This window comes from Sciurus vulgaris, assembly GCF_902686455.1.
Source record: "Sciurus vulgaris genome assembly, chromosome: 9".
NCBI lineage: Eukaryota > Metazoa > Chordata > Mammalia > Rodentia > Sciuridae > Sciurus > Sciurus vulgaris.
The window spans coordinates 21,312,508-21,330,527 of NC_136469.1; the positions used below are offsets into that span (position 1 = coordinate 21,312,508).

At 35.7% G+C, this 18,020-nt stretch overlaps 1 protein-coding gene across 9 annotated transcripts in view; it reads right to left on the minus strand.

Annotated features, from left to right (window-relative positions):
- The window catches only part of INPP4B (inositol polyphosphate-4-phosphatase type II B), a 781,666-nt gene that overhangs the window by 182,112 nt on the left and 581,534 nt on the right, over positions 1–18,020 (minus strand). For all 9 annotated transcript variants that reach the window (XM_079154820.1, XM_079154821.1, XM_079154817.1 and 6 more), the window contains one exon: positions 17,720–17,867. In XM_079154820.1, the coding sequence (XP_079010946.1) occupies positions 17,720–17,867 (148 nt within the window). The remainder of the gene's footprint in view (positions 1–17,719; positions 17,868–18,020) is intronic.

Below are 18,020 nucleotides of genomic sequence, written 5' to 3' on the forward strand. Positions count from 1 at the left end.
CTCATACATTCATTCCTTTTCTCACTAGAGATCTGTCTCTAAAACACATCTTCTAGCCTGCCTCCAACTTCTCCTGATTCTCTAGGAGTCCAACAGGTTAAAAAAAAATTGAGAATAAAATATTTAATAAAATATTAATAAGCTTAGGCCTCTTACACAGTAAACACTTTTTGTCACTTAGCCGTCTGTCCCATTTCCCTCTGCAACCTACAGAGGTGAAAGGAAAATAATACAAAACAAATCTCCAAAGAAGACAGATGATTGCGAAGGCCTACTCAGGAAACATTCAGTGCTGTGGATCTGAGTATTGCGACTGTGGAGTGTGACATTCTTGATTCTTGATAAAATATTCATATGGATGTCTGGAAATAAGCTTAAGAAGTACCTTTTGTCTGTATGACTTCTTTTGTTTTTACATTGCTTAAATATTTCAAAAACACATGCTTTTTATTTTCAGTAAAATAGAAGTTCCTCAAGGTCATCACAATCCCCTGGAAGGTCCACAAGGTGGAATACCCTACAACTCATGCACAATGTTTCAAACATAAACCACTGAAAGACATGATGAGAAAATAAGATTAAAAAGAAAAAAAAAAAAAAACAAAACAAACAGAGAAATAATTGAACACAGAATTTATGGCAGAGTACCTGGAAGAAAATAACCAAACCTGCTTTAAATGTTTTACCTATAATACATAAAACATTGGCAAGAGTATTAAATTGATGAATAGTTTTTAAACTTCTTTTCTTCTCTTCTGGGGCTAGAGAGCCTGGGCATGGTCCAGTAAGGCATAGCCCTCAGGCCCCAGGCCTCATTTCATACACCCATCTGTCCAGCTGTATGTATCTCTTTTATTTATACTGTAATTCTGTATTTAAATGTGTTTGGGGAGAAAAATTCTGCTGAAATAAATATAGGAAGTTTTAAGACCAACAAAATAAAAAATAGTAAAAAGAGGAAAAAAAATGAGCTTCTATTTAAAGCCTACAGCACAGGATGAGGGAGATTCCAACATGGGACAAATGTGCTTTGAACCTGTAATAGGCAGAGACTTGCTTTAGTCATCTAGTGTCCTACCATAGTCCCCCATCCTTGGGATGTATTCAATATGGGCTTGTTAAGTGAATGAATGAAAAGTACACTTGGAGACTGTTGTTCTTAGATTTTCCTAAAATTTGGGATAAAGCTATAATATAGATTAACCTCGAAGTAGAGGGCTGAGCTGTGGCCATCTGCAGTGCTGAACTAACACACTGTTGAACCTTCTAACCTTGTACGATTTAGGTCTGAAATTTTGGATCAGGCAAGTCTTCCTTAGGGATACAGACTTGAAATTTTATCTTCTTATGGCATTTCTTGCTGTGATAATTAATTTTATGTGTCAATGTGGCTGGGATACAAGGTGCCCAAATATTAGGTGGAATATTCTAGGTGTGTCTGCTGATGCTGTTTTAAGATGACATTGACATCAGAATTGGTGCCTGAGTAAAGCAGATTGCCCTCCCTAATTTGGGAGAATCTCAAGCAAGCATCAGAAGGCCTCAAGAGAATAAAAAGGCTGATCTTCCCTCAAGAAAGAGAGAATTCTCTTGCCTTACAACCTTGGAAACAGAACTTTGGCTTTCTCCTGCCTTCATACTCAGACTGAATCGTTGTCTCCTCCAGGGTCTCAGGTCCCCTGACTCAGACTGAAACGTGTTCATCAGCTCCCCTGGCTCTCCAGCTGGCCAACTCACCTGTGGATCCTGGGACTTTCAGCTTCCATAATTACATAAGCCAATTCCTTAGAATACACAGGGACACACACACACACACACACACACACACACACTATTTTGTTTCTCTAGGGAATCTTGAGGAATACACCCTGCTGGGATTCTATCACATAGATTTCTCTCTGGTGCATAAAAAGCCAGGGGTGGGAGGATCTAGGCTAGATGGAAATTGGAGGGAAACATCTGGAATTTAGTTTAGACTCACCCGTGGACTTGTAATCCACACACCCCATTTCACAAAGACCCTCTTGACTTCTTCAAAGGAAAAATGACTACAGAGATGTTCAACTTGTGTAAGGGCCATGGACAAGAAATCTCTAAAGTCTTGAAGTCACAACTCTGCATGTGAATATGCATTTTATTAGATGGGGAACCTAGAATGATAAACTTTAACATTTTGAGTACATAAAATCAAATATCCCTGGAATTAAGAAAAATAGTTATTATAACAAACAATAGTTGAGAATAACAGTTACTTCCTTTATGAGAAAGTAGTTTGTCCAAATAAAATCATCTGGAAAAAAATTTATATACCAAAGAATAGAGCCGAATGTGAAACATTAAAATGTTTTTTGAGATTGTTATTATTTAAGTAAATAGAAATATTTTCCCAAAATGAGCTTTATAATACCATTTTGTAGAATAAAAATATCTCTAAATTTTAAAAGAGCCTTTTGGTAATCATCACATAGTAAAACTACATGTGGGTGTACACGGGTGGAAAGTTTAACAGCCAAGCTGCTTTCATTCATTAAGCAAAATTAGACCTTAAATCAAATCCCAAAGAAGTCATAAAAAATTTATCAGCTAGGAAAAAATGAAATACCAAATAGTCAGTGAAGAATAGACCACATAAATGGCTGGTGGGTGGCTTCAATTTCATAAAGTGGTTGGGCGACACCATAAAACTGAGCAAAGTTCAACTGGATGTCAAGTTTCACAGTATGTTCAACACCTAATTCAAAATGTCTGTAGTTTAACCAATACGGGGATAAAAATTGTATCTATAAATTATAGGCTTATTTTTCAAAAAATTCATTTTTCTAAATGACAATGTAGTTAGTGCTACGATCCATGAGCCACTATTTCAATGAAAAACGATGGAATATTTCTGAGTGGTCATTCCCTCTGATTTTCACTTGACATTAAAATAAGTGGTTATTGTACTATTCACTCAATAAAGTTTCAATTTATATGCAAAGACTAAGAATTGGAACACAGTTATTACAGGATTTAGTTGTAATCACAGAATCTGTTTGTATCTGATAAACAGCCAGATTCTATAATTTAATTTTAGGTAACTGCATTAGAAAAAATGAGGAAAAATAAGTATGCCTTATCCCAGCCAAAGAGTCTATTTATTATTCCTGATAAAGGTGAACTGGTGTTTATTTCTAAATAACATCCTGCTTACCATTTGTAGTTTGTTTTAAAGTTTAAAGACATGGACGACATGTATTTTTTAATATTTCAAAGCTCAGCTCTCCACTTATGTTAAGAGCAGTGGCACACTGCCTAGAGTAAGGTCTTGCTCAAGTCCACCTTAATGACATGTCTTCCGCTCCCAGGAGTCACGAGGATTACAAACTGTACTTGAAAGACCAGCAGAGCCAGAAAGTTTACTGGGGCTCTCAGCACCCTCTCCTCACCCTCTCACACTTCTGCCTACGCTTTCAGAAACTGCAGACGTTTCTGGATACTGTCCCTTCCAACATCCTGAACCTGGACTGAGGATGTCTCCCTGCACAGTGAGACAGGCAGACGAAATTCAGAGGCTTCACTGGCTGTTTTACATCACACTGGGCTGGTTGGGGGATACCATGACCCTTCCCATATTAGTCCTTATCTCTTCCTTTTGATAATCAGAGTTAATTTTGCATAAAATGTATCTCTCCATTAAATCCTCACAATCCCCAGGTTTCACTGTTTCAGAGCTGTACCAAACAGAACTAAAAATTTGGTGTTATCTATTCCTCTGGAGATGGCCTTCATTCTCCCAAGGATTTGGATTCCTTGCTTTACTTCAAAAGGCATTTATTTCCCTCTCAATCAATCAATTTCTCTCTGGCTACTTTTTCTCTCTAGTTGCTTTTTTCCTTGAATGTGGGTCTGCCTTCCTAAATAAATCTCTTTGACGCTTAAACAAACAAACAAACAAAAACAACAACAACAACAACAAAAACCCCACTTCAGTCACACTAGGCACACTTCAAGTACTTGGTAGCCACAAGGTTAATGTAAGGAACATAATAGAACATTTCCATTACCTGGAGAGTGTGAATGAATAGGGTTACTCCAGACAAATGAGAAGAATGTGACTGAGAATGAGATGAATTGATGAATGCCTCATTACTGGTAAGTGGCAAAATCAGGACTTGTACCCAGGTCGTACCAATGTAAATCCTATTCTCCGTAATTATTTTTGGTGGGGGGGTTGTGGGTACTGGTGATTGAACTCAGGGGCACTGGACCACTGAGTCACATCCCCAGATCTGTTTTGTATTTTATTTAGAGACAGAGGCTCACTGAGTTGCTTACCAACTTGCTTTTGCTGAGGAGGCTGGCTTTGAACTCTAGATCTTTCTGCTTCAGCCTCCTGAGCCACTGGTATTATAGGCTGTGGGCCACTGTGTCTGGCTCTATTCTCTGTAATTTAATTCCTGGTGAGTATAGTTTCTCCTAATGAAAGAATTCCAGAAAAGGCCAAGATTTGACTCTCCCATCTGAGGGACTCATCTGAATATCACTACCATCCAGCTCCACAGAGAGCTATTCAAATAGTTTTCTGTGAGTGTGCAAAATCAGGATTGTCTATCATGTGATAGGCAATCTTGGCTGCTGAAAAGTCAATCAATACAGCAAAATATTATTTATTTTCTTTTTATTTAACAAGTATTTATGCAGTACTTACTCTGTGCCAGGTACTGTCTGAGAACTTGACAAACAGGCATTCATATGATACTCATAATAACCCATTGAAGAAGATAAATTATTATCATCCTCATTTTATAAATGAGGAAACAGAGGCCAGAGAAGTTAAGTAATTCACCCATGGTCAGCTACCTGCTGAGTACTAGGGCTGGCATGAAGCCCAGACAGTTTGGCTTTGGGGGCTATAATGTTTGCTAGGGCTGTCATAACAAAATATCACAGCCTGGGTGGCTTAATCATAGAAATATATTTTCACACGGTTCTGGAGGCTACAAGTCCAAGATCAAGAGGTCAGTGGGTTTGGTTTCTCCTGAGACTTCCAATCCTTGGCTGAAGGTGAACCCCTCTTTGCTCTTACAATGTTATTCCTCTGTGTACATGGACTCCTGGTTTCTCTCTCTGTATCTTATGTAGACATCAGCCAGACTGAGTTATTAAGCCAAAGGAGATTAAAATAAATTATGGACTTAGTTTTGTGTCTGAGACATTACAAACTTTCTCTTGGGGTGAGAAATAACAGTAGCTTTGATATATGTATTTTTTGCCAAGAACATGATTCTTTACATGAATGTTAGGAAAGATTTCTTCAGATAAAAGTCATGTGCGTCCATATACTAGACGTGTTTTATCCATAATTTGAAATCTCACAATAACTACATGCATATATCACTTGGGCCCATTTTTACAGTTGAAGAAACTGAAAATTAAAGCAATCAGATTGGTCAAGCCATGTCACATAGCTGTTCAGAGGGGTTGGTTGAGCCCAGTTTCAGACCTGGTATGTGTGTGTGTTGTGTGTGCGCACAAACAAATCCCTGTAGTCTATGCTAGATCCTTGTGATTGCTTATTTAACTAACACCTAGTCTTGCAAGACAACTCACAACACGCACACACACACAAAACAAATCCCTGTAGTCTATGCTAGATCCTTGTGATTGCTTATTTAACTAACACCTAGTCTTGCAAGACAAATGATCTTATAACCTAAATAGTTTGAAAATCAGGAAATTGAGAAATTAATTTTCTACAAATTTTGAGTATGTTCCAAGTAGCAGATATAGATTTTGAGCTCAATCTATAAAAATTCCAATTCTGTGCTTTTATGTTTACAACTCACTTTTCCATACTCAAGTTGTTTGACATAAAGAATCTTGGCACAATAGGAAAAAAATGTTTCTTTATGAGTTTTGCCCTATTCTTTCCTGTGGGGATATTATAATACCCAAACAATGATATATAAAACCATATTTCTTTCACCAGCTTGAAGTTCCTAAGTGCTCTACAGGACCTCTCATTAAATGATGCCAAGAATCCATAACAATGAACTTAATGGCACACAGCATCTGCCCTCCATACTAGGACTTAGTAGGGCGAAAGCACTTTACAAGATAAACAACATACCACGTGGTATTCTAACTGTGCATCAACATTACATCAAGAAAAATGAACAGAAGAAATAACACTAATCAGGCATAAGCTGATAGTAGAGTCCTGATGGAAAGTTTTCTAATGCATCTTCTGTGAATTCTTTGGACTTCATTATTCTCAAAGAGTGCAAGAAAGGGAGAGAGAGTGAGAAAGAAACACAAAGAAAACAGAGGAAGAGACAGGATACTACAGAAACTTCTATTAGACTCAACAGTTTGAGGTTTACTTGATATGTATGAGATCTAAATACAGTGGCTGGCTCCCCATTGCTTTTCCCACTAACCAATATTTCTTTAAAATCATCAAAGATTCTCATTGTGCCTTTTGTTTTAACCAAGTGTGCAAATGTCAACAGACATCCCAAAACATCCCTGCTTCAGCTGTGCAAAAGAAAACAAGGCATGTGACCTGGCTGGAGAATTAGGGAGACATAAGATCATGCTTGCCTTGTAGGCCATGGGAAGGAATAACTATGACTGGAAATATATTGACAAAAGTATATAAACTGATTTCAGAAAGTCACCTCATGCTCAATGGACAGGCTGGGTTGCTATGTAATAAAATCCTAGTCTAAATATATTTATTTATATAGTGAAGATGTTTTAGAAATAAAATTTACCTCAATAAACCTGGCTTCAATTTTAATATTAAAGACAGATTTTTTTAACCCTTTAAAAGGAATTCTAAAGTGGTATCATTTTGAAATACAATGAATCATTTTTTAAACGACAGTCATAAATACTGTAAGATAATGTGCAGGACCTGGCCTGGTGGTGCACACCTGTAATTTCAGCAGCTCAGGAGGCTGAGGCAGGAGGATCACAAGTTCAAAGCCAGCCTCAGCAATGTAGCAAGGCCCTAAGTAACTTAGGGAAATCCTGTCTCTAAATAAAATATAAAAATGGATCTGGGAATATGACTCAGTGGTTAAACACCCCTCAGTCCCATCCCTTACATACCAAAAAAAAAAAAAAAAAGATAATGTGCAATGTCAGAGAATTATCTTCTTTCTCCCAAAATAGCTTTACTGCTTAGAAAACAAACTCAAGTGAAGGAAAATAAAATTTAAGTATACATATAGAACATGTCTCTTTAACACACGCCCTGTGTAGCATCTATGATTCCAAAGTCGGGGGATTCTAAGAGATCTCAGTGGCCATATTTTTCAGATGTAAAAGTACATTATATTCAAGAAGTAGATTTAGGATACAGATGTATACCGAAATAGATATGCTCAACATAGCGATAGAATATATATTTAAAATGTAGAATATTTGAAACATTTAGTGATGAACAAAATATATGTGATAGTCATTGATACAAAATATTTTATCATCATGGGTCTAGTGTATGTACAGCATTTGCAAATTGAGATATCTAAAACAAAACATTCTCAGAGAGACCCATAAAATCTCATATTTAAAATTTATAGATCTGAAACTCTTCTTTAGTTTTCCATAATGAAATTTTGGTTCATATTTTTAAATACTTTGTGTATAAGATTATAAATATTTTCATGCAATTCACTAAAATTTTTTGTATAATGAAAGGTTTTCAAATACCATTTTTTTTGCCTAGAAATATAGGTGTTTTGATAAAGCCACTACGCCATGGCCATGAGTGTCTCACCTAACCTACACACGTGCACACCATGTTTGAATACATTTGTATCCTGTATGAAGCTTAAGCTATATAGGTACCATCATTCTGTAGAGTAACTAGCATATTTCAATGTAGGCTGGGCATAGCAAAATTTTGAAATCATACCAAATTTGGAGAAAACACACAACATAAACCAAATATTTGGAAACATAAAAACAACCTGTAAAAATTTTATCAGTAGTAGTTTGGGAAGATCTATATAACTTGTCTGAACCCAACCCAAGCTTAAAGGAAAATAAAGCTTGAAGTACTATGAACACAAGCAAACCTATTTCTATATAGTCACACACACACACATACACACACTATATGACATATATATGACATATATATACATATATATATACACACATATATACATATAATTTTTAACACATACTCTCTCCTTTTCCTTCCATTAAATTACTCCATGATAAACTAGTTCCCATTTCTGCCAGTTTTCAGTTATACCAGATAGAAGAAGTGGTTTGCTTTTTAATACCAAATCCCCTATGTATCATGATTATGGAATGACTTATAAAGTTCTCAAAAAGAAAGTGTTAAACTGAGTACTTTATAAGCAGAAGTTTGTCTCTTCTCCCCTTCCCAGCACATAACCCCAACATTGTTCTTGAAAGGTTAAATATCAAAAATATCACCCCAAAATTCCCACTGTATATCTGCATTTTTAAAATATTTTAAATCACATTTTGTGAGCTTGCAAGTGAATCATGGATTTTAAGGAAAAAAAAAAAAAGTAAGGTTGTAGGTAGACAGAAAAGTCATTAGTAGACTTCACACTATCATAAAAAAAGAAATGGGGATATTCCAATTAGAGCAGGTGGGTTTGGAAGAAATTGTGGCAGGAGAATGATCAGAAACTGATTCTGGAAGCTGAATGTGGGTAAGTGTAGTTGAGATAGGACAAAAGCATAGGTTCTATACTTCTGAACTGAGCTGATGGTGGGCATAGTGTGGAGTCAGGTAAGGAGGCAGGAACTAATGGAGGAAGAATGATTTTGAACAGAGAGAGAAGAATTAGGCTTCAGGCATGTGGCGTAACTGCAAGATGTAAATAGTCAGCAGGTGGTAGAATAGAGGTATCTGGAGCTTGGAAGATAAGTGGGAGTTAAAGGATTGAGAAACAATGGCATAGAGCTGACAATGGACTCCATGGGAGTAAAGGTGACAAATCACAAGTAGCATGAGAGAGGCAGTGCAGAACTCCGCATGAGAAGAGCCCATGGAGGAGATGCAGCCGGCAAGGCAGGGGACACCCTGACTCCAGCTGCCAGAAGCAGGCGGATGCTGCAGACAGGCCAGAAATCTAAGGATAATGTCTACTCATTTTGATGTAATGACAAAGGTGTCATTAGGAGATCTTATCATCTAACTCTTTTAACCTTTGGCAGATCAAGTAGTCAGAAAAAAAAATGGGAAAAAAAAAAAACAATAAAAGACTGAGAATATAATAATAACAATGATGATTTCAAGTTTAAAGAAATTATTACAAATTCGTACATCTCAGATATAAAATATAATGTATTTTCATATATCTATAAAAGGATTAAGGAAAAGGTTATAAGGAAAACAAATAAGAAGCCACTCATTACTCAAAATGTCTAACTAAGCAAAGCGTGGTGTGGCTGGGGAGGATAAAATGATAATATCTTTAAAATAAGATATAATTTTCTAAATAACAAGAATGAAATAAAACTAGAATTAAAAACTTTCAAAGCTACTAAAAAATGGCAACATATACGGCAGGCAACATACATGTGCCGAAGATTCAACACAAAGTCAAAAGTTTTTGATCATTTCATCCTTTAAACAAACAGAATAGAAATAAAGGTAGCATGCAGTTCATATAAGAAGTCAATTTTTTAAAAAGGAATTTGATGAAAACAAATATTTGATTGAGAAAATAAGAGTAGAATTAATAAATCCATAAGAATTATTCTAAATTACCAATAAAAAATCAAACATTAGTTCTTTCAAGAAACATAAAAGCCCAATGAAAAAAACTACAAATTTGCTTTTGAATGTCTAAGAGAAGGTATGACAGGAGCATACTCCTGAATGTAAAGAACCAATACTCCGAAGATATCCATTTTTAGGGTAAATTTGCTGTAACTAATACTTTTTAATATTTCTAATTACTTTAGTGGGGATGGTGAGGAGGGATGGAAATTGGGCAAATATTATAAGTAAGTAAGAAAGAAATGAAAATTGACTAAATTTTCAGAAATGTAGCCAACATTTTATAACATGTTAAATAAATTCTTGATAATACAATTTAAAAATGTAGAATAATAAAAAAAATGTTAAATTTTTATTGAGGCTGAACTGACCTGACAATAAACCAAGTTTTCTACACACGATTTCACAATAAAAATAATTACATAATATAAAGTATAAAATTAGAAACACTACTTTAAAAATGTAACAAACTAGCCACATAAGTATCTCTTGCAAATCAAAAGAAAAGATGAATAGCTTATTTCGACACAGGCCTGTTATGTGTATTTGTATGAGTATCTATAATACAGACAAATGTTCAACCATAGAAGTAATAAAAAAGTAAGTTTGAAAACTAATAAGAGTTCAAGGTTTGCACTATAGAAGTGAAAACAGATGAAACTTTCTGAAGATAATTAGGAAATATGAAATCAAAGCTGCCACCACCACCACACACACACACACACACACACACACACACACACACACACACATATTGTTTCAGCAATTTTACTCCTAGTATTTAAAGGATACTAAAGATATATATGAATACGTGTTTAGGTGATTTTCTCATTAAATTTATATTGTGTAATATATAAAAGCATATAAGTAACAATTTATATGCACTTTATTGACCTGTTCTATGACAGAATATCATGTAACTATGCAGACTATACTTTAGAAAACATTTAGGAAAGTATGAAAATATTAATAATACACAGGAAGAAATGGAAGATAGAAAATGATATATGTGATATAGTATCATTTTCAAAAAAGAAAATAGGCAAGGATACAGGACTTCGCGACCCATAGCTTTGACAACCTAGTAGCTTGGAAATGATGGTGGAAAGATGGTAGATGCATATTGTGCTCCCTCCCCCAAGCTGTGTCTGGTGCATGAGAAATCTAAAGGTTTCCACATATCCACAATGGTAAAATTGCTGCAAAGGCCAGTGTTTTGGTGGAGTATATGATCAGGATGGAAAAAAGTATGAAGGGTAAATATTTGAATATCAGATGCAAGAGGATCCCGATGGGATGACAAGAAACCACCTAAAAGGCCAGGCAGCACCCATGCATCTCAGTGATTACCCATCACCCCATCACAGAAACCAGTAGGCATCCAAAGGACACCAGGAGGAATCAAGAAGCCCTTTGTTATTGATGCTGGGTATACAGTGCAAGCCCAGTCTCATTGACTGAGATATTGTCTTAGGGCAGGGAAGAGGCAAAGTGAAGTTCTAAAGGACTAGTAATTTTCCTAAAAAGAGTCACCCCCAAATTTTTAAAATCAAGCCTGAGACGAGCTAAGTTTTGAATGGACTTTGATAATTAGATTGAAGGTAAGCTTTTAAACTATAGGAAGTGGAGCTATGTTAACTGCAAGTCTAAGTCTTCTATGTTATTTGCAAAGGTAAGTGTATTAATGTTATATAGCTGCGAAACAACTGTCCTTCTAAATTCACCACCCAGGAACAATCAATGTGACTATGCTAGTATATTTTCTTCTAGTTTTTAAATGTTTTAATCAAAATTAAGATGAAATATTTTAACTGATTACTGAAATATTTTAACTGATTAGCCATATTTTCATCTAACATGATATAGTAGAATCACAGATGGATTTAAAATACAACTCAGATGTGCAAGGAAATTAAGTTTGCTGCCAGTGTGTGATGGTCATGGAGGCTCAAATTCTATTTACCACAATGAAGCTTACAAGATGAAAGAGAATGTAGAAATTAAAGATGGTAATTTTCCTTCTTGATAGGGAATTTAGAATTATTTTTTTCTTTTTTATATTTTCTGTATTTTTACTTTTTTATAATGGGCATGTGTTACTTTCAAGGTAAAATTTCAATATATATTCTACATATTTGTAAACCTGGTTTCAGAAACAAGAAATCAGAAAATTACTAGATGCAATATGAGCTTTTCTTCATAGCAGTAAACATATCTCGAGTGATATCTAAGCTCCCTGATGGCAAATTTTTTGGACCTAAACCACGATATAAAACTCAAAGCATGATGTTATGAAAACACTTCACTGCCAATTCAAAAGCTGTTATATATGTGAACATGAACTCAGAAGGTGCTATGCTTAGGCCAATCAGAAGGATCTTCCAAGGGACTTAAACTCTGCCATAGCCCTAAGAGTTGATCTGCGAACAATTTCAAATTTAATAGAAGTAGTTCACGTGAAGTCCAAATGTCACACTAACTGTGAGACTAATAGTGAGGGTGTTTTGGGATGGCATCTGCAGGCAAGGATAGACACTGTGTCTGACTGATGTGAAAGTAGCTGCAGCATAGCTCTGTCACTGCCGGAACATTTACACTCAGTGTCAAGCTTGGCTTGGCCACAAAGGGCACAGTTCTCCTCATCAACCCCGTATGTGCACACTACATGAACAGGCCCACAGTACACACACCTGGCCCCTGCAAACAGACCCACAACAACTTAACAATCCCCGTGTATGAAAGTTAATAATATGCTTGACTGTGATGAGTACGATTTCATTCTTACTAAGTTAAAAAATTATGAAACTACTAATATGTCTTGTCTTAAAGGCACAGTTTTGAATATATAGACCTAAATTTTCCTTCATTTTCTTCCTTCTATTTTCTTTTCCAATTAAATCCATAATCAAACTTCAAGAAATATCTGTCTATGAATTTCTGAAACTATATCAATCATTGCAGTCATTTTAATTTCCCAATTTTTAGAGCCTGGGTAAATAAAATAAGGGCAGTAATATAAGAAACTTATTCAAATAAATGCCTAAACCCTCCTATAGAGAGATGGTAACACACCAACTCAGAACTGTTGACTCTTTGGCCATGGGTTAATTACATAAAAGTTCAAAACTGGGATAAAAAAGGAGATTTAAAGAGTGAAATCATCATGAAAGCAAGTCTAGGATTTTCAAAATAGATATTAAGGGCTGATTTGTTAGCAAATTCATCAGCATTGGAATTAAGAGGCAAGTCCTGTTTTCTAAGCACTGTTGAAATACAGCTATCATTATTCATTCAAATGTTGGATACACTTGTTTTTGGGTTACAAAAGCAAATACCCATATGCCTTGCAAAGACAAAAATATCTAATCCCAGCGCTTAAGGAAAAGTTTTTGCTGACTTCTGATGTAAGTACGGCATGACTGAGCTCATGCTGTATTCACTGAGATTTTTAAAAGTATATTTTTATTCATATCTATCAATCTATCATCTATCTATCTATACCTACAGGTCTTACACAAAGCAAAATATGAAAAGAGCTGGGTATAGTGGTGGTGCACACCTGCAATCCCACAGGCTCAGAAGGCTGAGGCAGGAGATCACAAGTTCAAAGCCAGCCTCAGAAACTTAGTGAGACCCTAAGAAATTCAGTGAGACCCTGTCTCAAAATAAAAAATAAAAACACAGAGGCTGGGTATGTGGCTCTGTGGTTAAGTGCTCCTCAGTTAAATCCTTGGTATGTGTATTTGTGTGTGTGTGTGTGTGTGTGTGTGTGTGTGTGTGTGTGTATCCTTCACCAAAAATGTAATAAAATGATTCACTCAATATTTATCTTAAAGGCTCAAAAACTAGTTACATAAAAAACATAGTTATACAGAAAATGTCATGCATCCCCAGCAAAGGAAATGCTCCTAAGTAAAGCTGCCCAGGAAATGATCTTCTTTTGTTTTTTCCTGAAGAGAAACCTCAAGCTTTTTGATTAATAATTCTCCAAGGGAAGATTTCCAAGCACTTTAATGAAGTGTTTTATATTGCGAAGTGTTTTATATCGTTTTCAAGTGCTGAAAGAGAACAGCACTATGGCAACTCAGTAAGAGTCTATCTAATTGTGGGGATGGGAGGGAAGACAAGTGGGACCAGATCTTTCTGGAATCAGAATAAAAGTAATGGAACAGCCGCTGAGAAAAGTATTTCAGAGACGTTTGGTGCAGGCTGGGGATTCCGCCACACAAAGAAATATGTTGCAAGTATTTTTGAAGGAGTTCCTATTCTTACATTAGCAATTTATTTTTTATATTATTTATTAATTTTGTATCACAATTTATGTACTCACCTAGAATATTCTATAAATAGAATTTTTCATTTAGCTTATTAGATGACATATATCCTCAAGTTGGTTTTTCAAGAAAGCTTGTGGGTGACATTTTCTGAGCTCCTGCATATTTAAGTACGTCATTTCCATTGCTGTCATTCATAAAAAATTCATAACCTGACCCTAAATAATAATGTGGGGTCACAGCCTTTCCCTCTCAGAAATCATTAGACATTATTCCATTGGCTCCTGCCATTTGGTTATGCAGAGAAGTACAAGGTGAGCCCGATTTGGGCCGGAAAGGAAAAAAGGCACCCCTGTGGATACAGACACCCAGCCACTGCTTCCTTTCAAGCTTTTGCACACACGACTTTTTCCCAAGACTATTTAAAATTATTTAGCAGTTTCCAGCTCCTGCACTGCACATCAAACATCTCTCTCATCCTTTTGAGTTTTTCTTCACCTTTGTTTAACATTTAGGGAGAGTTTATCATATTTGTCTTCCACATTACTGATATGATTTCTTGGCATCAGATCTTCTCTGCTGGCTCTGTGGATTTAATTTGGCTGCTGCCCTTTAAAATTTCATTACTTCCTCCATTATCACTTCCTTCTTGTCCTTTTCCCTTTCAATGGTTACTTTCCTGTGAGTTTCTGATTCTGTTTCCTAATAATCTTATCTTCCTACATTATACTCAGATGGCAAGTCAACTTTTGTCCTTTTTTAAATTTCCCTTCGAGTCTTTGGGGTGATTTTTTCCCTCCTCTTCCCTTTGTAATGTTTTAAAGGTTCATTGTTGAATTTTTTAACACTTTCTAGTGACAGAAAATTTATAGAAAAAATATCAAATAAAGCAAAAGTGTTCTAGAACAGGCTGGTCATCACTGTCCCTAGGCAGAATTAAGAATCTAACAGGTTGTTATGTTGTTTGGTTTCCTAAGATTGAAATGTGACTTGCTCTGAACAATCCCAGTTTCTAGTTCTCTCTCGGGCAATGGAACCTCATATTTAGAGGCAAGGGTCCTTGTTCTCCACCAAAACTGCCCACCTGCATTTTCCATGCGTCAGTGAATATTTTGCTATGAATGCAATGGAGGGGCAGGGTGGAGGGACAAGGAAGCAGAGTAGGTGGACAACACCTGATTGTTAAAAGAAAAAAATGAGCAAATTTTGGTAGGACTCTACCTACTAAAATTCAACAGTTTAGTAGTGTCTCCATATTCCCTGCTCATTATTTCTCCCCAGGATATCCTATCAGTGAATGGATAGAGAGACATTCATGGGAGTGGAATCTAATTCGGGGTTGGAGATACCACAGTGGTGGACTCAGAAGTAGAAGATGTGCCCCAGAAGGCCAGCTGCTCAGCCTTTGAGATGTTTCCAAATGGATGACCAAAGGGATATTGGGACAGAACGTAGGTTTTTCCCTTTATCTTCTGTCTTACTAGCTTGTTACATTTTTTAAATTAAATAGCATCAGTGGTCCATCAACCAAGATTTTTCAACCACAAAATATTAGCCTAAAATTAATTATGCTATATGGAATATAGTATATATATCATGTCAGTAGATTTCAGTGGTTTTTGAACTGCCATAATTTTCCATTTTCTATGTCTCTGTGTATGACTCGGTGGGAATTTAGGACTGGCTAAGCTAGGTGCAACTACTCAGTTACCATTTATAAGGTAAAGTACAGTCACTGCTTAAATTTACCTCATATGACAAATCCTTTTCTATGACCCTCAGCTGAACAAAGGAGATAGTTACTGCCTGGCACCTGAGATTCATGCTCGTCTTCTGAGGGGTCCTTTCTTGTCTACTAATCCTGTGAGAACTTGATGCCTCCACTTTAGTGGTGGTCCTTAGGACCTTAGTAGGGGTGGTTCTTGGTGTCTAATGGTCTGAACACAACAATGTTGAGGAGGATGACTCTCTTAGGACCTTAAAGACCTGAACTCCATGTTGCTCTTCTCTACTTTATGAACTTCCTTCTCTCTCCTGGGAACTGTCTTGGCTCACTACCTATTCATGCCACTAGCTCCAGGTGACACTGAAAACCCATTTTAGAATATGTTGGCTCACATTAACTTACTCTTGCAGCTGGATCTTCTGTAGTCTATGTAGGTTCCTGGACAAGTCACAGGTTCTCTTGACCTGCGTCTGATTGGTCTGATACCTGCTGCCTGATTACTGGGGTCTGATTTTCCTTGCTCTGCTGTATTCCTCTTTTCCTTTCAACCTTTATTGCCCTAGATTCAGATGTCCTTCTAATCCAGATTTCTGCCCCATTTCCCCTAAAAGTCAGTTTCTGTTCTCTTTCTGTCCCACTTTGGTTTATAGTATTTGTGTGGTTATAGGAACCCTAACCAAATTTGTCAACACCTGGCAGATTTAACTTGCCCTGTCTATGGTTCCCTTGATGGCATAGGTCAACAGGAATCCCAGGGACTTTGTGTCTACCAAAGGCATATGATCCTGTATTTCAGCAAGTACAGACTGTTACCCATGAAAATAAATGAAAATTATCTGAGATTTAGAGCCTTAAAGGAATTCAGTATAACACAGTATTCAACATTTTAAAAGTCAGGACAGGTTTGTTTAAAAGGCAAACAAACAAATTATTTAATTAGTCATGGTTCAGAGATATTCTAATCAACCAATAAGCTCTTAAGTTCTCCTGCCTTTTTTTATAGTAACTGACTTAACTCCATGGTACAATACTGTCCATTTGCATAGCAAATTTTATCCATTATCTTAAATGGTTTTTCAGACCAAAAATATCTTAAAGGCTTGCTACAGATGAGTAGTCCAAAGAGGAGGTCTACGCTGCTTTAATTCAAATAGGAATTAAAGAAACAGTTATCATAAGTAGATGAGGTAAAGACAAAAGAATTAGTACAGGTCAAAGCTCAACTTATTGACTAGATACCAAGCTGTCCACAAGAAACTGAGTTGGATCAAGTCACAAAAGAGAAGCACATGTGTAATTTAAAATTTTATATTTGAGATATTTAAAAAGTAAAAATGAAAAGGCAGGTAAGATGAACTATAATAATAAATTTAATTTAATCCCAATATACTCACAATTGTTAATACTTCATTATTAAATTATTTGTGTGTGTGTGTGTGTGTGTGTGTGTGTGTGTGTGTGTACAGTGGGTGCACTAAGAATTTGAGATTTCATGTGTATTTTATACCTAACAAAACAACCCAATGGAAAGTATATTTTAAATGATCAATAGCCTATAGACCCAATACCACCATAGCAGACAGTGAAGGTCTAAATATTTATGTTATCATCAAATTTAAAAGTTCTAGAAAAAGAATAGATAATTAGTGATAAGCATATGAGTTATTACATATGTCAATCTATGTCAATTATGACATAACAACCTGTTAAATTCTGAATACTGACTAGGAACAGTGATTACCAGCCTGTTTTATATCACTTGTGCTTTATACAATACCTTTTCTATAAGGTAATGGCCAAATTATATTATTATATTGCATGCATGTATTTCACAATATGTTTATTTCAAAACAAGTTGGAGATGATAAACATACATAATTTTTAAATTTGTTAATTAAAAAATTTAAAAATGATGTGAAGAGAAAAATAATGTGAGAGGCAGTGATTAAATACTTTTCTTACCTACACAAATCTTCTTTTATGTGAAGGGAAATCAGTTCCTTGGGAATATGAAAAGAAAGTATGCTCTCTGACATCTGCTCTCGGATGCGCATCCACTTATTGTCAGATGTGGGAAATCTGTATAATTTACACACTGGATTCTTTAACACTGGGAAGAAAAAAGATAAAGGTAATTGATAATTTACAAATAAGTTCACATCAGATGAAGCAAAATTAATGTTAATCAGGGTAACATTCTATTTATTTGATCAAAAATGTATTTACTAGAATTCATTAGTGTATTTGAATTTCTAAGAATTTT